At 34.6% G+C, this 23356-nt stretch overlaps 1 protein-coding gene across 1 annotated transcript; it reads right to left on the bottom strand.

Annotated features, from left to right (window-relative positions):
* Positions 1-7119: 7119 nt before the first annotated feature.
* LOC124541749 (pyridoxal phosphate phosphatase PHOSPHO2-like) lies at positions 7120-23011 on the bottom strand. Its single transcript, XM_047119693.1, has 4 exons — positions 22641-23011; positions 10673-10861; positions 8252-8470; positions 7120-7600 (listed from the first exon to the last, which is right to left on the bottom strand). The coding sequence occupies exons 1-4, from the start codon at positions 22782-22784 to the stop codon at positions 7439-7441; spliced, it is 714 nt and encodes a 237-aa protein (XP_046975649.1). The 5' UTR covers positions 22785-23011; the 3' UTR covers positions 7120-7438.
* Between the last annotated feature and the right edge of the window lie 345 nt (positions 23012-23356).

Below are 23356 nucleotides of genomic sequence, written 5' to 3'. Positions count from 1 at the left end.
GCATGTAAAATAATAATCTTTGTATTTGGGTTATTTAGTTATTTGTTTACGCAGAAACAGCAATATTAAAAATGGTAATTCGTTGGTGATGTAACAAATAATGGCTTAACCAAAAATCCGGTTTCCCTGATGGAAAGTGAGGGCTTGGAGAAGCGTTGCCGGCCTTTAAGGAAAGAGTACGCTCTTTTCTTGAAGATTCCCAAGTTGTAGTGGTTAGGAGAACCCAGCGAAAGCTGGTTCCACAGAATGGTTGTGTGAAACAGGAAATGTCTTAAAATTAGCGCTATTGTGGATTAATTATACTTTATTCGAATCTTGCAGACACTTTTCTATCATAATACAAAGTTAGTATACGCAATTAACGTTCCATATTTATATATTATTGAGATCTTCTGCCGAGCGCTTCGAACCAGTGACTTGATTTACTTGACTTAATGTCCTATGTCCCCTAGATGGGGCAGAGGGTTTACCAACATGGTGCTTCGCCAAGTTTGACAGAGATGGTCACTCTTTCTTTTCCCTTGGGGATTTCAGTCCAAAGCTTGTTTGGGAATATGGCCAGGGTCCCTTCGGAGCGTCTGTCAATTCCATCGAACCATTGGCTAGATATAAAGTCTATATTCTCGAGGTTCAAGTTTTTGGGCTATGTCCAAAAATTCTCAGAAATTCTGAAAGTGTTCACGATCATCTGTACATATAATGAAATTGGAGTGCCTGTTTGGAATATTAAAATAGCCCTTTTTAAATCAATGCATGTGTACAATTTTTGTTTGCCTATCTGTTTGTTCAGGTTAATCTCTGGAACGGCTGGACCGATTTTGACGGGACTTTCACTGGCAGATAACTGTTATAATAAGGAGTAACTTAGGCTACAATAATACTTTGTAAAATTCAAACGCGTACAAGGTCGCCGGCACAGCTAATCTATGAACAAGATGTACGGAGTACGTGAAACTGTTGATCGTGCGTCTGAACTGCATTTGCTGCCCTATTAGATTAGTGCATCTGTGTTGCACACACTTGTGCACAATTATATGTCCTATGTTGTTGGGGTTCTTGAGCCGACCCGTGTGACCGAAACCCGTAACGACGTCATCATTACTCACAGTTCACAAAAGTCTAATGTTCGATTTTAAACTAATAGTGGTTTTATTAATTATAAAATAAAAAATTTAAAAACCGTAAACCTAGGTTAGGTTTAAGGTTCATATATCGGGGAATAACCGAAATTTCTAGTATGATTGCTACTTCGGGCCAATGTTGCCAGCGTTACATCGGGTTGGTTATTTTTAGCCGAAACTCAATACTCAAACTAATAATAAATATTATAAATGTCAACTGATATTTATCAACGTAATCTGTCATAACTCTTTCTAAAATTAATTATTAATCAAAATCAAAACTTTAATCAAGTAGGCTTTTACAATCACACTTGAAATGTCATTTAACAACAGTATTAAGTGAAGCTACCACTGGTTCGGAAAGTAGATTCTACCGAGAAAAACCGCCAAGAAACTCAGTAGTTACTCTTTTTCAACATTTATAAATACAGTCATACAGTGTTAGTTAATTACAATTATATATGTATGTAATATATCCTGCCCGGAAGTCAACAAGTATTAATTCCACGCTTTTTTATCGTCTGCATAATCTTGTACTGAATGAAATATGCCTTCTTTACCAATGTATTTTTTAAAAAAGATTTAAATTTATGAAACAAATTTAAAAATATCTATGGAATGTAATTTTAATAACACTCAAATTGCTTACAGATTGTAATTTACGATTCAAAAAAAAATATTTTAAGTATTAATCTCATATGGCAATACTTGTTCGTTTTTTAGAATACTAAAGTTAGAAGCTGTGACGAACGGACACATAGAAGGATATCAATGACTTAATTTTTATTCAAATTTTCGCGCCAATTTGAAGGAGCGCATAATTTAATTAATTATGTATTAATATATGGAACTTAAGCCCAATACACAATAAAAAAATAAGGTTTAACAGATAAGGAATAGCACAGCAACCAAAACACAATAGGCGATAGGCTACAACATTCAACCAATCACAGCGGTGGAATACCTGCCACTAGTTACGTGCTGCTGTTAGTTTTACGACACTCCGTTGAAAAAATGCCTGCGATTGGCTGGCTATAAGAAATAAGAAACGAATTCCCGCTGCGACGGAAATTTTATTCTTATTTATTATTCCTTATTTTTGAATTATGAATTGATTAACGGTGCTTCCATCGCTGGATTTCGCTATTCCTTATTTCTTGTTCCTTATATTTAATTTTTTTCATTGTGTAATGGGCTTTATAAGCAGTGCCAAGTAAAGATATAGTAATAGGGTTGATATTATCAGTATAGATAGAATAGTGATGTTCAAAATCGATGTCATGTAAATATTAATAAAGAAATTATCGACAGTTGCAAATATAGTTTGTTAATATAAAATCTATGGTTATAATTTTAAATCAACATTTAGATCGTCTAAGTTATGATACATTCATTCTTTTTTCATTGTCTATGGCGAGAGGTTTATGAAATGTCAATTTGACGTTTTTTTTTTTTTTTTGTAATTTGCAATAATATATTTTTTTCTCTGTATTTGTATATAAGTACTTATGCATTTGTTTTGTATATAATGAAGTATTTATTGTTTACAGATGATTAATAAAAACTCTTAGTATTATATTGAAGTTTTATTTAAATTATTATCGTTTTAATGACATATTTTAGATTTGTATGTAACATTTGACGCTATAAACAATAGCTAGAAATAATGTATCGTTTTAATTAAAAAAACTTAAAGTTAAAACTTAAACTAATCTAAATTCAAGGAAAACACATCTCCAGAAATGATTATTTGAATGATTATTACTGTTGAACTAGTCTGAAATGTATTAGCGTTAATAAATAGGCGTCATATTGAGTTAATAGTGTTACCCACCTATTTTTGTTATAAAAGGACGAGGCCCCGCCGGTACCGAACCAGATTAGCGACGTCTCGGAGGCGGCCGAGACGTCAGTAAATTCATTCAGTGCTTAGAAACACTCCCCACCGACTTCGTTCTGAGCCGAGGTGCGATCTCATAGGAGACACCCTCGATCGAACTTTAAATTTAAATTCGAGCCCCGCGCTCAACCTCAGGGCAGGGGACATTAGTTCTCGCCCGAACGTCCGGTGACGCTGTAAAGGTCAGTAGGGCCAACAGCAATACTTCATACATAAAAATAAAATGGGTACCGACATTCTGGTTCGAGCCGTCGGAGCGAACGTACCTCCTCAGTTTGGAATAATTCAGAGAAAAATATTTCCTGAGTTTAATTTCATACCTTTGAGGATGTATAGAGATGGAAACCATGACATTCGTGACGTAAGCAATACTGACGTCACGTTTTTTAAAAACAAGCTCTAACAGACTGCTCCGTCATATTTAATATCGAAATTGTTAAGCATGACAAAAGTGTTGTGACAACGGTTGTATTACGGATATTTGAATAAAATACCGGTGTTGATATCCGAGTTCAGATATCGCCGTCTTTGTTTATCTTAACACTGTATGATATGCGGGAAAGAGATGAAACGGATGTGATATCGAAATCGGTTTAGCATTCGCTTCATCTCTTTCTAAATGGGTTACTGTAAAGTTTTTACTTTAGATAGAGAGAGATAGGCCGAATATATCATGACTTTAATGTTTACTTTAAATGCTTTGACGTACCAGAACGATATTCATAGTTGTTTGGATGCGGTGAAAACAGTTAGAACTAGCGCGTACTGGTAACTTTTGTCACGGTGACTGTTTCGTCACTCTTGTCGAGTCCATGAATATGTATGGAGGTGCGCGCACGTTCCGACGTGACATTTATGTCTGCATCTGTACATATTCACGGACTTGACAAGAGTGACCAGTGCGTGCTAGTTCTTAAAGTACGACACAACTTAGCTGTAGCATCGGCTAAATTCGTAAAACCGATCACATCCGAATTGAGTACGCTATGCCAAATTATCATTATTTATTTCTCATGCGAATATGATCATTGCACAAACGTAATAACTTGTAATATCATATGACCTAATATATTGGTCAATTTGGCGCGTCGATTTACATGTACGACACAAATTAGATGTAGCATCGGAAAATGCAATGGAATGAAAATAAAACCGATTACTGTCATGTAAAGTGCATTTAAATCGACTAAGTTGTGTCGTACTATATGTAGATTCTACCGAGAAGAACCGGCAAGCAACTCAGAAGTTACTCTTTTTCAACATTTAAAATTAGTCATAACCTAAAATATGAGGATTAAAAAAAACACACAATTAAGAGGTAGATATTTATTGAATAAATAAATCATTATAACATCTATGTAAATATCATTTTATATATAACCTTAAATATAGCTCACAGCATTTTTTATTTCTATAAAATAAATAAACAATCGAGAAATAGTTTTATCTAAAATAAATATCTGTACGCGCCATTTATATAATGCGATACAATAGAAGAATATTTTGTGCACACTGACACAAAAAAATAAACACTATTTTTAATGCAATACGGGCTATTTTTTTTAAATTAATTTTAAGGACGTTTTGAGCTTTATATTAAAAACATTTTATAGTCTGTCAAAACTGTCATTCAAATTTTGACAGTAGCCTAAGAACGTAACTTTCTTCTCCATCCTACGTGACATTGGCGAAATAATCTGTGCCCTGTCGGCACAACTAAAAGCCATTAAACTAAGAATTGAATTGAATAGAACATAACTTTTGCGGATTTTTAAAAGTTAACCTCGAATAACGTGATAAAAAAAATGTTAACTGCCTAACCATATTTAACTTTTATAAATGTCAATGTAAGATTACAACGTTCTGTCGAAATATTGTGAATCGTGAAATATGATTGCCTTTTAACACATCAATTTTCGCTAAATGTCGCATAATTCAACGGCAAAAATCGATAATCGATATATCATATCAATTAGATTATATCAATTAGTGACAATAATCGTATCGATAATCAAAATGTTACATTGGTGCAATCACTAGCAACTGTCCAAAAGTAGATAACCGTTTTGACAGGCTATCATGGAAGGTATATTACTGGTGGAAGTTGGGGATAGCACTTAACCGATGATTGAGGTAAGCACCACTATATATATGTGCTTAATTTGTGTTTATAATTCATCTCGTGCTCGGAAAGAAACCAGCATGTGTTCTATTTCAGCGAAATTCTCCAACAGGCATTGGACCAGCGTGTGAATACGCTCCTAACATTCTACTGAAGAAGCCTTAGCCTAGCAATGGGAAATTTAATACACGGCTAACTTCGATTTACTAAAAATTTCCGGACATAATAAGTTTCTTTAGATCTATTTAAACTGAATAAAGTTAGTTGGAGGAAGACCAGCAATGGACTTATATTGTTCCGAACGATTTCTTGCACCTTTGTATTGATTTTCTTCACAAATAATCTATATTATCTATATTAATATTATAAATGTGATAGTAACTTTGTGTATCTGTCGCTCTTTCACGACAAAAATTGAAGCAAATTTGATGAAATTTGATATGAAGCAAGCTTAAACTCCAAGAAAGGACATGGGCTACTTTTTTGCCTGACACATGACAACCAACACACTAAAACAGGAAGAAAGTCCAACGCGACTGCTAGTAAAAAATTAAATTGCTTCTATTGATAAGAACAGCATTACAAGAAGCAATCAAATCAGCTGGAAAATATAATCGATTTTATCCTATTGCTTATACAGCCCCAACTCATCCTATGTAAAGTATCCAATAAGACCACGTCGACCTTCCAACACGAACTGACAGATAAAATTATAGAACAATGAGTCAATTTAATTCGTGTAGTATTTAGCCAAGGTCAATTATATTAAAGCACGATACAAATATATTGAATGCTAATTGTTATTTAAACAATCACTTAATTATAAATTTGACATCAAAGTGTGATTATAAAGCTCATTACACAATGAAAAAAATAAGATATAAGGAATAGCACAGCAACCATAACACAATAGGCGATAGGCTACAACATTCAGCCAATCACAGCGGTTGAATACCTGCCACTAGTTACGTGCTGCTGTTAGTTTTACGACACTCCGTTGAAAAAATGCCTGCCATTGGCTGGCTATAAGAAATAAGGAACAAATTCCCACCGCGAAGGAAATTTTCGCTGGATTCCGTTATTTCTTGTTCCTTATCTCTTATTTTTTCATTGTGTAATGGGCTTAATATTTGTATTGCTAAATTAATAAGCATAGGTCCAGGTATGTTATGTTCCGTAAACATAATCATATCTATCTGAAACCGTAAGATAATTCGATATAAATAAAAATAATAGTTTCAAAAACTAAAATACACGCTTCGCACGTTTATAAAATATTTTTATACTGCGGATTGTCGGCCATCTTGGATGTCCGCCATGTTGGATTTATGTCACGTGACTATTTATTTCGTATTCCTGACAGCAAACCCTTTCATTTGATACCCGTATCATGGGGATGGACAGCCAGTCCGCCATCTTGTGGAGGCCGCCATATTGAATTCGTAATGACGATTTTTAATTGCTTAGCTAGTCATGTCAAATGGGTCAAATTGAGATTCAATAAAAAAATAATCCCACATACATACTCGTTTCATATCCAGAACCATAACATCCCTGCAACACCCCCTTCCCCCCTTAATAGATCTCTAAACACGCCTACTAATCAGATCTTTAGCTTTATACGCTAACACTAACGAGACAATGAATTCAAAAATAGATCTCATAGTAAGCTATTTAATTCTCATATATACCAGGACAGATTTTGTTTAATTTGTACCATTATTAAATAATCTAAGATAGAACATTATAATAATATGGACAATTACATCGATAAAAATATATTATTAGTTTATTATTATTTATCTATCATAAAGCTATTGGCTGTTTCTTTGTAAGCTAATCTCAGGAACTAATAGGCCGTTTTTTTTTGCATTAATTAGCCTGTTTAGGAAGGCAAACTTTCAACTACGACATCATTATAGACCTAACACATGATATAGATAATATAATTCAAATTAACATCACGTCTATATATAAAAAAAAAGAAATCAATAGATATAGAAGTCGGCGTTCCATTTTTGAAATAGATTTGAGCGGGAAAATGTGCGAACAGATAAAAACGCGACCTGAAATTGTCTATACCTTTTTTCTATAGAGATCCATCATCCAGAACAAAGAGATAAATATATAAAATATAATTTTATCTATGGAACTTTTTGACGTCATTTTGACATTTGTATTACATAACCTCAAAAATATCTTAAATGTTTTTTTAAATATAATTAAATACTATTAAAACATAAAAATAATTAAATATTTAGTATAAGTAGATTTAAGTACATATTTCTGTACACATTAACTTTTGGTGGTTTTAGTTTTCCCGGGGAACAATTCCTCGAGTATCGTGAACGCGTCGTCCCAGGGGACGACTTTTGCTTTTATCTGAGGGTTGGGAGACGACAGGGTCTTCTTGATCAAGTCGTACATTGGGTAACCCTTTCTCGGGAAGACGATTGCCTGAAAAAGTTATTATTAATATGTTATTTATAATTATACTAATCTTTTTGTTCAATAAAGTTAAGAATTTGGGAAAACGAGGCGTTTTGAATGTCAGCAAAGTTAAAATTAAAGTAAATATATATAATAGTATTAAGTAAAGGTTTAATTATTTTAACATTTAAATTTTATTCTAAGACAATATTAATAAGCTAATCTTATTATTCATTACAAGAATAGTTTTATAAAAAAACCGCCTGGCACGGGATCCATCACAGGACACTAATTACTGTAAAGAACAGCATTATAAATCTGTTTATTTGTAAAGAGCAACTATGCTAGTTTGTTGCTATTTCGTGTCGCTGGAATTGAATAATATTGATTTTATTTGATTCAACTTCTCTTCAATCAGAAATAAGTGTACAATCCTAGATGGCCCAGTGATCATACATCTTAACCGAAGACTGCGGGTTCAAACCCAAGTAAGCACCTCTGACTTTTCATGTGTTTATAATTCATCTCGGCGGTGAAGGAAAACATCGTGAGGAAACTTACATGTGTCTACTTTCGAGGAGAAGCTTTGGCACTAGTGTTCCAAACCTTCCCGTCAAAAATAGAGGAGGCATTAGCCCAGCTCTAGGAAATTTACGGGTTGTTGTTGTTGGTACTCACATCAGCCGGCAAGTTCGTAGCTGGACAGTAGTCGTTCCTCCCGTCACCGCTGTAAACGTATCTCTGGTAGCCCCTCGAGCTGGACCACTGGGCGAGCGCTATCGACTTGCACAGGTTACTGGGACACCTTGGGCACGTGGTCTGTCGCATGCAGGGCTCGATGTACAAACGATCTTGCTTCCAGAACGCCCGGTTTGTGACCACCGCTGTCACAGCTTCCTGGAAAGACATGACTACTGATATCTTACTCTTATACAAGAAAACATTATTAACATAGTGCCTTAGTGCAGGTTAAGGTCCTGGGATCAAACGCTCAGGTAACCACTTTTGATTGACAGCCGCATTAGTCTTGCGGCTCTATGGCACAGTCCACAGATCAAGAAATTCTGGATTATTGGGATTTCTTGCCGAAAAATAGACCACATGAAGTGGAAGTGGAAGAGAACTTATGAACATTTTCTACGTCGACTCGGCTTGGAAGCAAACCCGGGACCTCGGTGTGGTCCAAGAAAATGGGTGTACACACTACTCGACCACGGAGATCATCAATAATTACTCTTGTCTAACATTTGAGATACAAAACGATCAATTAAAGACAATTCAATTCATTCGAACATCTACTTTCATTCATTTCATAATTTGACCAAAAAACCATGTTGCCTAATAATTTGTTCGAAATAAATCTTATTATCTAAAAATATACAACCTTTTTAAAGTTACAAGAAAATACTTCGCGGTTGTCAGTAAAGGCAAACATACTTCGAAAGCACTTCAAACTTTGCTGAGCATACAAATTAAAGACAAAGCCTTAGTCACTTAATTTTTAGAGGCTTCATCTGATAAAAATGATGGATGACGCTCTTGAGCTTGAACATCTAAGATGGATTAGTAAAGGTCATGCACAGATTTTTTTTTATATTTTAACCGCTTCACTTAAGATGTTCGTGTTTGCCAAAGTGATGTTATGTCAAATCATTGACATTGAGCGTTGATAAGTTTTTATTCCAAGCGTAAATTCAGCCATATTATGTATAGCACGACACAAATTAGATGTAGCATCGGAAAATACAACAAAATGAAAACCGATTACTGTCGATTTACCAATAGAAACAACTCCCTTTCGCGCCACTCGACGCTATTCGTCGCTATAGATTCCCGCGTCAGTTCGACCCGAGACAGCGAGTGCGTGTAAATCGTCAATTTGACGAATATATTTGGTCATATGATGTTACAAGTTACTACGTTTGTGTAAAGATCATATTCGCATAAGAAATAAATATTGATAATTTGGGAAAGCGTACTCAATTCGGATATGATTGGTTTTACGAATTTTGCCGATGATACATCAAAGTTGTGTCGTACTATAATATGACTGTTTTGCATTACAACAAAACAGGTATTATTTGTTGGAGAAAACACAGCAATGATATAAGGAGCTTGCTGATGATGAAGACTGCAATGACGCTTTGCATTGACAGCTACAATGGCGAGAAAGTATTTACGGCGCTCTCTGGTGCCAGAAATAGAAAGTATTTTAGATTAATTATCTATGGTATAGATATGTGTACAGAATCATAAGGACTGCTTCTTCATTTCATTGCTGTTTTCGGAGGCACATAATTATATTATTGATCACAGTGATATTCCCAAAAGTAACGATAACTTATTTTCATGTGTCAGACTTTGAACCCGAGGCCTTGAGTTACTTGCCCTAGCACACATTACACATGTGATAAGAAAAATCACGGAAACTGCTAAATTAAGTTAGAACATTGCAAGGTTCAATACTGTGACGTCACTCCGCTAATTGATGTTTACTCACTTCTCATGAGATCTATTAAGGCTAGCTCACACTGCGCAGGAATAAACCACTACAATATAGAATTTATATATAATAAATTAATATGAGACAACATCACATACATTACTCTGATACCAATGTAAGTAGCTAAAGCACTTGTGATGTGGAAAATCAGAAGTAACGACGGATCACATCGACTCGACCGGACGAACCCGGGACCTCGGAGTGGCGTACCCATGCAAACCGGTGTACACACTCGACCACAGAGGTCGTCATTCCGTGTAACACTCAAACTTCCTCTTAAAAAGACGCAATTTGAACCGCCAAACTAGTAACGCACTCTTATTTTAACGTATCAAGTTTATAGCTACAAGAAACTTTCATGAGTACGCCACTCCAAGGTCCCGGGTTCGATCGCCGGCCGAGTCGGTGTTGAAACAGTTAATTAGATTTCTATGTTGTCTTGGGTGGTACCGTTACTTCTGATTTTCCATAACACAAGTGCTTAAGCTAGTTACATTGGGATCAGAGTAGTGTATGTGATGATGCCTCATATTTATTGTTATTATTATTATTATTAAATAGCCCATTTCTCCGACTTTACACAAGTACACTCTCACCTGTAGCCCATGGACCTTGAGCCAATGGTTGACGAAGACGCTGTTGGCGTCTGTCAGCACGAGCACATCCCAGCCCTCCTTGGCCAGCGTGCTGATCAGTTCGATGATGCCGGGGTTGGGCCGCATTGAGGCGATGCTGTCCAAGATATCCGACGGGTGGAGGCCCGCGGAGTAAGCGTGTTCAAATACCTGGAAATAATTGAATACATTATAATATAACAACAGCCTGAAAAATTTCCCACAGCTGAGCTAAGGCCTTTAGCCCAGCAGTGGGAATTTACAGGCTGTTGTTGTTGTTGTTGAGCTAAGACCTCCTTAGGTCTGGAACACATTCCATTACGCTGCTCCAATGCGCGTTGGTGCAATACATATGTGGCAAAATTTCTATGCACTTATACACATGATGGTTTACAAACGATGTTTTCCTTCACCGTCAAGCACGAGATGAATTATAAACTCAAATTAAGCACATATATATTCATTGGTGATTGCTTGGGTTGAATCCGCAATCATCGTTTACGATGCGCGCGTTCTAACCTCTGGGCCATCTCGGCTCATAATATTTACGTTAATTGGAAAGATAGGAAACGTTTTCGTCTTTTCAGCTGAAGAAACAAAAAGGCTCAGTTGGAGAATTTTCACAGAAAAAAGAACAAATTACCTTATTTATTTTTCTGTTTACCATGTACCTATATTATCTTTGCCAATATATACGTCATTTATATGTGTTTTATTTTTTTGATATTCGACATATAATGCAAATATACAAACACTTAAATCGAATAAAAACATGACAAGTTAGTTTTTGTGTTTTTACCGGTTAAAATTTTAATTATTCGACTTTTCTCTCGTATAACATGCATATATTCAGAGCCGGATTTAAAGGTCTGGAGGCCCCCGGGCCACAAAGCAGTGGGGGCCCTAGACAAACAGAAGCGTGAACAACCTAATAATTATATTATCATGAATTAATTACTTTTTTTATTTCAATTAGTAGGCTATGATTTATTTACTCGTATCGGTAATTTGAATTGTTAACTTGCTGAAAACTGTGGCCCTCACTAATATGGAGGCCCCAGGGCAGTTGCCCCGGTTGCCCTCCCCTAAATACGGCCCTGCATATATTATGCGTATAAACTTCTCAAATCACTGTTTATTTATGAAAACCGCATTCAAATCAGTCGTTTAATTTAAAACATCGAACCATACAGACGAGATAATGCAACACATTGCAACACAACTTAAAAATAGACACAAACATCTCTCCCCACGTATTAATATAGATGGCATTTCTATAAATAAACATTACATCACATACAAACATAATTTACGGTAAAAATATAAAAATCACTTAAAGTAATCTATCTTTGTGTTTTGGCAATGTTTCAAAAGACTCGACAACCGCAGTGTAGTTCGACATTGACCTCGGAAGCTACCCGAGTTTTTGGAGCAAGCGTTCTGAGTTGAGCTGAGATGGCCCAGTGGTTAGAACGCGTGCATCTTAACCGATGATTGCAGGTTCAAACCCAGGCGAGCACCGCTGATTCATGTGCTTAATTTGTCTCTATAATTCATCTCGTGCTAAGCGGTGAAGGAAAACATCGTGAGGAAACCTGCATGTGACAAATTTCATAGAAATTCTGCCACATGTGTATTCCACCAACCCGCATTGGAACAGCGTGGTGGAATATGTTCTAAACCTTCTCCTCAAAGGGAGAGGAGGCCTTTAACCCAGCAGTGGGAATTTACAGGCTGTTGTTGTTCTGAGTTCAAGGATCAATATTTCGAAATAAATGTACCATTTCACGTAATATTTTATTAATTAATTGTTAAATTATTTCAATCTTTTAATTTTCATAAGAGGCTGAAAGAGGCCCAGTGGTTAGAACGCGTGCATATTAACCGATGATTTAGGATTCAAACCGATGCAAGCACAACTATATTTATGTGCTTAATTTATGTTTATAATTCATCTCGTGCTCGGCGGTAAAGGAAAACATCGTGAGGAAACCTGCATGCAGGTTGCATGTGTTTAATTTCAGTGAAATTCTGCCACATGTGCATTCCACCAACCCGCATTGGAACAGCGTGGTGAAATATATTCCAAATCCGCTCTCTTTAATGGGAGAGGAGGCCTTAGGCCAGCAGTAGGAAATTTACGGGCTGTTACTTTACATTTTTAATTTTCATAAATATACAATTAACATAGAATCGGTAACAGACATTTATGATTTTACGTGTGAAAAATCTTGTTTTAAATTGGTTAGTATTACAAAATACCCAACAACCCACCCCGGCTTCGCACGGGTGCAATGCTGATACTAAATATACTACAGATTTTTTCTTGTTTCTTTACTGTATTAACCATGTATTATATACTAAAACCTTCCTCTCGAATCACTCTATCTACTAAAAAGACAGCATCAAAATCCGTTGCGTAATTTCAAAGATCTAAGCATACATAGGAACAGACAGCGGTGAGCGACTTTGTTTTATACAATATAACGATATACGATATATATTATTAATGTAACTGGGTAAATTAAGTATTTCTAACAGGAAAAAAATCAACAGAATCAGAATTTAGGATATTCCTTTATTCATTCATTCATTCATTCAGGTCAGAACAGTAAAAAAAGGCGCGCAAATCAGAATTAAACCGCCATTTATCTTTTTTTTTTTTCTTGGGCTTGGACAGCAAAGTCGATACGACACGTCGAGGGTTTTGTATTATTTGGATTTGTAAGCATAACTATTTACTGCAATATGATTTCACGATTTACTATGTTAAGATAAATTCGTATTTACAAATACATCTGATTGGTTGGTAAATTTTGTTAACTTTTTATTTATGCAATTCACTTAAATAGCAAAGAAAAAACATTTCAATGCCTTCAATTTTGATAAATTTTCATAATACATATAATCAATTTACCATTTTCAAAATTTAATAATCTTATTAAGACTAAATTAATAAATGAATCATATTATTCATTAAAATAATACTTTTCAGAAAGAAACGCCTGGAGGTAGGTTCCGGTTCCATCATAGGACACTATTTACTATGAATAACAGCATTGTAAATCTGTTTATATGAAAAGAGTAACTATGCGAGTTTCTTGCCGTTTCTTCTCGCTAGAAGCAACTTTCCGAAACGGTGGTAAGTATTTAATTATTGACGTTTCAAAAAAGCTTCATTGTTAATTTTACTTTAATAAAATTGATTTGATTTAAATATTGTATCTATTTATCAACGGTTTTGTGCTATTCATATGTATGACCCTAAAGTCTTCACCAAGATATATTTTGGAAACTGTTAGAAATATCTCATATTTCTAAATAGTCATATATCGTACGTTAAAATTAATTGACTTCAATTTATTCTAATATAATATTGGTAGATCTTTACGCTAGTATATGTAGGTACAACCCATTTGTCGTGTATTCTCCTACCAAACAGTAAAACTACTGGCACAAAGGACTTCTTAGTTCCCAAAGTTGATGGTGTAGATGCAATATAATTAATGGTAAATTTTTTTTTTTATGGTATAGGTTGGCGGACGAGCATATAGGGCACCTGTTGGTGAGTGGTCACCATCACCCATAGACAATGACGCTGTAAGAAATATTAACTATACCTTAAATCGTCAATGTGCCACCAACCTTGGGAACTACGATGTTATGTCCCTTGTGCCTGTAGTTACTCTGGCTCACTCGCCCTTCAAACCGGAACACAAAAATACTGAGTACTGTTATTTGGCGATAGAATAACACAAAATAATAATTTCTTACAGTTCTAATACCTATGGGCGGTAGCGATCACTTTGACAGCAGGCAAGGAGGCTATTTTAGACTATGGCCTATGCTCCTTGGCAATAATTATTAAACAGAAAATAAACAGCTTAATGAGGACATTATATAATGAATTATACAGGATTTGTTTTCTTAAAATATTCCATATTCAAAATTTTTGGACACATTTAATTTTTCAGGAAGTCTGAAGCTGGCACTGGTAACCGAGAAGTTATGTGGGAAAATGCTGTCATAGTATGGGCATATTATGTGGAGGAATGAGGACCGTGTCGTGAGGAAGGTCTTGACCATGGATGTGGATGGATACAGAGGAAAAGGACCGAAGAAGCAATGGATGGATTGTGTAAAAGACAACAACAACAACAACAGCCTGTAAATTCCTAAAGGCCTCCTCTCCCTTTAAGGAGAAGGTTTGGAACATATTCCACCACGCTGTTCCAATGCGGGTTGGTGGAATGCACATGTGGCAGAATTTCTATGAAATTTGTTACACGCAGGTTTCCTCACGATGTTTTCCTTCACCGCTGAGCACGAGATGAATTATTGAGACAAATTAAGCACATGAAACAGCGGTGCTTGCCTGGGTTTGAATCCGCAATCATCGGTTAAGATGCACGCGTTCTAACCACTGGGCCATATCGTGTGAAAGGCGTTATGGCAAAGATACTTATGAATCAGATAGATAAGTATGGAAGAAAATATGCTAGACCGACCCCAAATAAAATTGGTTGATCTAATATTTTGGACAACATATCTAGCTATACGTAACGATAACGCAAATCTGTATCCATAAACGTAACCAGCAAACCTCGCGTTATCTTAATCTGATAAGCATAATTACGATACGATCAATCACTACGAGCGGCTTTGCATAAGTATTGCACTGATATTTAATGCCGAAACGAAAATTGCAGGATTAGACCATCTTTGATTAAACCCAGGCACTTGTTAATTTTCATCATCTTAAAATTCAGTATTTATCCAATAAACTAATTAATCATAAATCAAATCAAGGAGGCTTTCACTGTTAAATCGTTATTTTACGTACTATATTAAGTTGAGCTACCACAGGTTCGACACAGACTACTGATTCTACCGTAAAGATCCAGCAAGAAACTCAGTAGTTATCCTTTTTCAATATTTTAAATAAAAAGTTGTGTCAACAACAACAACAACAACAGCCTGTAAATTCCCACTGCTGGGCTAAAGGCCTCCTCTCCGTTTGAGGAGAAGGTTTGGAACATATTCCACCACGCTGTTCCAATGCGGGTTGGTGGAATACACATGTGGCAGAATTTCAATGAAATTTGTCACATGCAGGTTTTCTCACGATGTTTTCCTTCACCGCTGAGCACGAGATGAATTATTAAGACAAATTAAGCACATGAAACAGCGGTGCTTGCCCGGGTTTGAACCCGCAATCATCGGTTAAGATGCACGCGTTCTAACCACTGGCCCATATCGTGTGAAAGGCGATATGGCAAAGATACTTATGAATCAGATAGAGAAGTATGGAAGAAAATATGCTAGACCGACCCCAAAAAAAAATGGATGATCGAATATTTTGGACAACATATCTTACTCACGGTAATAATATGTAACGGTAACGCAAACCTGTTAGTTGTATCCACAAACGTGACCAGCAAACCTCGCGTTATCTTAATCTGATAAGCATAATTACGATACGATCAATCACTACGAGCGGCTTTGCATAAGTATTGCACTGATATTTAACGCCGAAATGAAAATTGCAGGATTAGACCATCTTTGATTAAACCCAGGCACTTGTTAATTTTCATGGTCTTAAAATTCAGTAGTTATCCAATAAATTAATTAATCATAAATCAAATCAAGGAGGCTTTTACAAGCATTTTTAAATCGTTATTTTACGTAATATATTAAGTTAAGCTACAACTGGTTCGACATACAGATTCTACCGTGAAGAACCAGCAAGAAAATCGGTAGTTATCCTTTTTCAATATTTTAAATAAAAAGTTGTGTCGTTAAATACAATTATATGTGTATACTAGTAATCGCGCGCGGCTTCGCTTGCATTAAGGTGTTGGTTGTCATGTGCTAGGCAAAAAGTAGACTATGTCCTTTTTGGAATACAAAACTGCCTGTATTTTAATTTGGTACATATAGCAGGCAAGCAGGGTCAACAAGCAAGTGACTTCATATGAATTTTTGAATTAATTATTATAATTTTGAACTTACTTTAATAAATAATCATTTTTAAACTCATAATATATACTGATTACAATAATTGTCACCTTATTTTTCGCATTGTCAAATAGCCTATTAAATAACAAATGTAAATATAAAATCTTTTTAATAATTGATTAAAAGAAAGTTGTTAAATAAAATTCCGCAGACATTTTTAACTTTGCCGTTCCGTAAATTCAAATCGTTTATAAAAAATACATTTGTTAAAAAATGCATATTATTCGATACAAGATTTTATAGATGATAAAAAAGAGTGGAGTTAATACCTGTTGATTTCCAAGCAGGATGTATTAATTTAAATAATTGTATTAAATAACATGACTTTGCATTTTTTAAATGTTGAAAAAGAGTAACTACTAAATTTCTTCACAGTAGAATCTAATTTCCGAACCGGTGGTAGTTTCACTTAATTGTAAAATGACGATTCAAAAGTGCTTGTAAAGCCTACTTGAATAAAGTTTATTTTGATTTTGATTTTATTTTGATTGATTCTTGACATGAACATAACACAGCATTCAAATTCATATTGTATTGAAAATACAATGCTGTTTTGAATTCTTAATGTTTAGATAACATTTATAGAACACACTTTCTCTTATGTAAGCTATAGTAATTTTCAGCCGACTTCAAAAAAGGTTATCAATTCGACCCGTATGTTTTTTTTCTATGTTTGTTACGCGATAATTCCGCCAATTATGAAACGATTTGAACAAATCTTTTTACGGCGTATTGGTAATACCTCAAGGGTGGTCCCATTTAAATTTAATAATAAAAAAAACAACCCCCATATGTAGAAAATTGGGGATGAACTTTTTTATACGCATATCTCCGCCGATTATATAAAATTTGAACGATTATTTTTTTTGTGTTCAAGCATTTGAAGTCGGTTTTTTTTTTTAAAGTTAATTATATTTATTAATTGTTGATGGATCCCTCTCGATATTAATTAATAACGTTCTCTTTATTTAAGTTAAGCTATTAACAGTGGCTGATTTACAAATCTGACACTAGTAGGCTATTCAATTTTTGCCGCCCCTACATTTTTTTGCAACATTTATGATTTGTGTTCTATCGTCCTCATTACATCTGTTTTTTTTTTCGTTATTAGTATGATTATAAACTAGGTGATATTTCCGTCAGTTACTAGATTATTTTTCCAACCCGCTCTGTAGTGACGAATATACGGATTACGGACGAAATGTATACATATAATTATAAGTTTTTTTTTTTCTCTAAGACAATAACAAATTTTGGATAATTCTGCCGCCCCTCTGAATCTGCCGCCCTAGGCTCCAGGCTATTTAGCCTATTGGGATATCAGCCACTGGCAATTAATGTAAAAACATACAGTAATGAAAGATAAAAGTTATAAAATGTTCACGGTTTTAACTTATGTGGCGGTTACATCAATTTCCCGCCAATTTTTTCTTTTTTTTTCTAATGTTGCCTTATTCAAAAATCGTAGCGAAAATTATTACATAACAATATTCATTTATTAAGATAACGAAAAACGACAGAAAACTTTTTTTTTATTATCTATACATAAAATAAAATTGGAGTGTCTGTTTGTAATATTAAAATAGCCCTTTTTTACTCAATGTATGTATACACGGTACATATACCGTAATAACATTTTGTGCAATTCTTATGTGTCTGTCTGTTTGTTCCAGCTAATCTCTGCAACGACTGGACCGATTATAACGGTACTTTTGTAATGAGGAGTAGAATAGACTACTTTTCACTTGCTTTCCGAATGAATAAGTAAATAAAGAGAAAAAGGAAATAATTATACCTCTGAATAATCTTATTTCTAACCATTATACACATGGAATTATTGTTAATGATGAAATTAAAATAGATAATAATTTTTATTTTTTATACGCCCAACTTAGACACTTGAACTCCGTATATCAAAAAATATATCAATTTTTTTATGGACTAGCTTGGCGGACTAGCATATGGGCCACCTGATGGTAATTGGGCCCCATCACCGATAGACAATGACGCTGTAAGAAATATTAACTATTCCTTACATCGTCAAAGCGCCACCAACCTTGGGAACTAAGATGCTATGTCCTTTGTGCCTGTATTTACACTGGCTCACCCACCGTTCTAACCGGACCACAACAATACTGCGTACTGTTGTTTAGCGGTAGAATATCTGATGACTGGGTGGTACCTATCCAGGCGGGCTTGCACAAAGCCCTACCACCAAGCAGATAGGCTCTAGTCCAACTAATTGATAGCCAGGTGTAAAATAACGTAATTTCAAATACAAGTGCTAAGAGGACGTAAGCGACGTTGATTACGTAGGTTTGATCCAGATGCATCATCCGCTCGTGTACGGATTGACGTCACAACGCAAAAGAGGAAATCATTATTATACGTCACACGCATATATAGTTATGAATATAGGTAATTATATACACTTATATAATTTAAACGTACATGTAATTTCAGTAATTTGTGATATAGTAATGAATCCGTTTTTACAATGATGCCCTCTTTTATATCTTTTTTTAAAATGCTTGACAATCATCCAATTGTTTTTCTTATGACAGCTAAATCATTTTCGTTCTATTTCAACTTATTTACACAAAATCTTTAATAAATTATACACCTTAACCTTCATTATAAATCCCTCTGTCTGTTAGTGAAAACCGTATGAAAATCTGTTTAGTAATTTTGGTGATAATCGCGAACACACAGACAGACGCGGCCGGGAGACTTTGTTTTATATTATGTGTATTTATGTATGACACATAAATACCAAAATGTGCATGTAACATGTACGTCTATATTTGAAACTATTCCAATTGCAAAATTAAAAAAATGAAAGATTAAAAAATTAAAATAATAAAAATTTTATGTCGACATAATGTTATAAAAAACAAATGGTCGTATTTTCAATCAAAACGGCAATTAATATTATACAAGGAAAATTCTTAATAGTATTATAGCGTAAGAAATAACTGCACAAACAATAAATGATAAAATTCCCATGACTGTTTCTAACGTTTTTATTTTTTTTTATTCATTTTAACATGAGTCATTAAGATGACTGTGTAGTTCTTATAGGGCTACCTTACATAAACTAAATATGACACTTTCAAAACTAATATTAATAATCTGTACCTTAAAAAAATACAACGTTGACAAACCAACCGTAGATAAAAAAAATACAATTTCGACGAGTTAACAGCTTAAATAAAATATTCATGTCAAATTAAATTATTTCTGCACGATTGTTGAAAAAGATTAATTGTTCAATTTCGAATATAGTTAATGACTATCCTGTCGTCTCATCGCCGTCCAAATCTCAAAATCCAACCATAAAGATGAGAAAAATTGCATAACTATGACAAGAAAAATTGCATGGCTAGACAAGGATTTAAAACAATCGCAGATCATAATATTTGAGAATCTTTGTCACATAGAATATACTACATACTTATATAATTGTATTTAACTAACATAGACTATATTTTTGAATGTCGAAAAAGACTAACTAATACTTAGCTTCGCGATTCTTCTTAGTAGAATAATTCACTATCACTTAATGTATAGCATCCGTAGTGGTGGTAGATTCATTTATCACTTAATGTATTTGTTAAATGACGATTCAAAAGGGCTTGTAAAAGATTACATGAATGAGCAGAGATGAGCCTTTTTTTTAACGCAGGGAAAATCTTCATAGATACCCGACTCCTGGGGGGGATGTCGGGTTATGTGAGATTGTACTCACTAAAAACCCTGCGATGGCCGTCATCAGCACGGAAACGGAGAGGCTGCGGGATCGCTTTCGCAGCACGTCCGCTGCCCCTCCAGCGTTGCTCCGCTCGTGGCTGGCGGAGCACGACTCAGGAGGGCGAAGAATGGTCTTGCCCTCCCCGCACCCCTCGCTGGTGCGTACACCGGCAGTCCGGGGCCATAGCCGGGCTGCCGTCCTCCTCTCGGCCGTATGAAACGGATGCGTGAGACCCCCATCTCACACACCCACGGCTGGAGGGAATACCCTATTTATTCTGCCCCGGCCAATGGGGCTTGGAGGCCGGGAGGACGACCCTTGGGTCGTCTCCGTCGGACGGGATCGGCCCTCTCCCTAGCCCGCTCCGCAATCTCCTTCTGGACCATGACGGTCTCATAGAAGTTGACTACGGCCTCCCACGCCGATTCCCTGCGTAGCATCGCCGACACGACTGCCCGCAGGGAGAGATTTCGCCCGATTTCCTTGACCAAGACCTGCCTCTCCGCAGTCCACGCAGGACACGCCTCCAGCGTATGCTGGGCAGTATCTTGGTCCGAGCAGAGACCAGCCTACCAACAGGACGTTACGGTAGTATGCGCAAGTGATCCCGTGACGTAACTGAGGGGTATAGCTAGTTTTCTAGTGGGTATACCGGCGTCTTCTGCGACGTCGCTAAATAAACATCATGTGGGGAAACGCATCATACGTTATACCAGAGAGGAAGAAAAGAGTAGGAAATATTACACTGCTAGACTAAGACTAATTATTTAAGTTAAAGAGCTAATTTAAACATACTACAAATATTAAACATAGATGATAATTGATTATACACAACATCATGAAATTATCTTTTAAAAATATTACTTAATCCAATATTTGTAATTAAAAATATCCAAATCAATTGAATTATCCATAATCACTGCATATCCGTAATCATATCTGATATGGTAAAATATTAACCATATTTACACTCATTTTCAGAGTTATGTATCGATAACATCTCTGGATTATAGATTTACTACACAGTTATGTCAAAAATTTATAATATTTGTACCTGTACCTCCATGGTCTTATGAAATGTATGAGTAGCACAATAAGGACCTACGACCACAAAACCTTGTGTTCACGATTGCAATTTTTATTTTAGGTATATCTATATTATATAAACATCTAAATTTATTTAATTTTAATTAAAATTATTTTGCCATCTATAAAACCTTTTTTTACAATATTCAAAAAGAAAAAGTAATGTGTAAAATCGAATGTTCTGTGATCTTCTTTTGATTTTTTTATTCACTTACTAACTATTAATGACAATGTAACAATGTATAATTATATTGCAATAATATCAAGATTAAACTAGTTTTAAAGCAATTTTTTGTTTAATTGAGTTCGGATTGTTTGAGATCAGACTCCAGAGTCTAAGTAATACACACATCTTGAACCTAGGATCTGTGGCCTTATATGCTAGGCACAAGAGCAAAGATTTTTTTGGTCTAAGATTTATTTTAAACAATACAAGCCAGTTTTTTAACCCATACAATACTTATTTCATGACACAATAACTACCATTGCTTAATAAAACTTTCTTTTATTCTATCCTTTGAGGTAAAAGAATAAATACACTTTGAATTAGTTATAAAGAGGTTTTGCATTGCATCTCCAAATATAGTACAGACTAATTAAATACCTAATTTATGTTTTATAAATTTATGAAAATTAAAAAAAAATATTAAGTATTCCTAAAGGAGTATAATTAAAAGAATATATTAAGAAATAATCTATCACGATTTGACATCATGATTGTTTCTCCTGAAATGGTAATTTTTCGGAATTAATTATTATATGCAATTAATCTCCATGTTTTATGATATGTTTGAATTGTTCATATGAAAAGTTGATTGGTTTATGGACAATTTAATTAAAATTTTAATGTCTGTAATATTAATAGATTGCTTTTTTTTTTAAAAAAAGAATAATTGCTTATAAAATAATTAGTTCTAGCATTTTTTTTTCATTATTAATTTATGTAAAATAATCTAGATAATAGATAGGTAGTCTAGAGCTAATGCTTTTTAATTCGTAAAATATTTTCATTACTCTGTACGATTTTAATTTTTTTTTTTAATGGAAAATTAATTTGAATGATTGCATTTTTAAATAATAAAAATAATATCTTACATCACTCATATACGGCGTCCAATCATGATTACCAGCTTCCCACTCAGGTGGTGGTTTTTTTTCACGTAATCTATTTATAATTGTCGCGTCCGAATCATCGTCAACTATTGTACGGTCAAAATCAAATACTGCTAAATTTGCCATATTTTAAAATACGCGCACTCACTACCGCGTTTGGAAATCTACTGCGGGACACTGACTGCAGAGTGCGTTATGTTATCACCTTATGATTTCGCAACTCGCGACAACTTGACAGTCAGATAGACATAGATTCGAGCTTTCGGGGAAATTAGGAATGTGACGCGATGGTTTTGGCATGGCTAATTTTTTTTATAGTTTTTCCGCTAAATTTCAAGTCTTTACATTCTGACGTTTCCATTTTGCTTTGACAATTGACATTACATGTCATTCCGAAACTCGACTCATTCGATTATCGATTATTAGTTTTATTCTTAATTAAATAAAGTATTGTAACAATAATAGCAATTTTCTTTAATACATTTTTAAAATTATTTATACTACAGTGTACAGTCTTGCATAAGTAAGACATATAATTACGCAAAATCTGATTGTTTTTTAAGCATTTTTTTTAAATTTTATATTTATAATAGTCATTATTTTAATTTGGTTGATACAATTTTATTTTACAAGGTTCTATTATAAAAATGTAATTTTTCACTATATTACTTTTCATTTTTCATTCCTTCATTGTTATT

Source organism: Vanessa cardui, chromosome 28 (genome assembly GCF_905220365.1).
Source record: "Vanessa cardui chromosome 28, ilVanCard2.1, whole genome shotgun sequence".
NCBI lineage: Eukaryota > Metazoa > Arthropoda > Insecta > Lepidoptera > Nymphalidae > Vanessa > Vanessa cardui.
Note: the sequence above shows the minus strand (reverse complement) of the source record. Positions and strands in the feature narration are given on the sequence as shown.

Coding starts and splice junctions, on each gene's coding strand:
- LOC124541749 (XM_047119693.1), bottom strand. CDS start 22,784: ATGGCAAATTTAGCAGTATTTGATTTTGACCGTACAATAGTTGACGAT. Junction 10,862..22,640: donor GGACGCCGTATATGAGTGAT/GTAAGATATTAT, acceptor AATTATTTCCAG/GTATTTGAACACGCTTACTC. Junction 7,601..8,251: donor CTACGAACTTGCCGGCTGAT/GTGAGTACCAAC, acceptor TAACTTTTTCAG/GCAATCGTCTTCCCGAGAAA.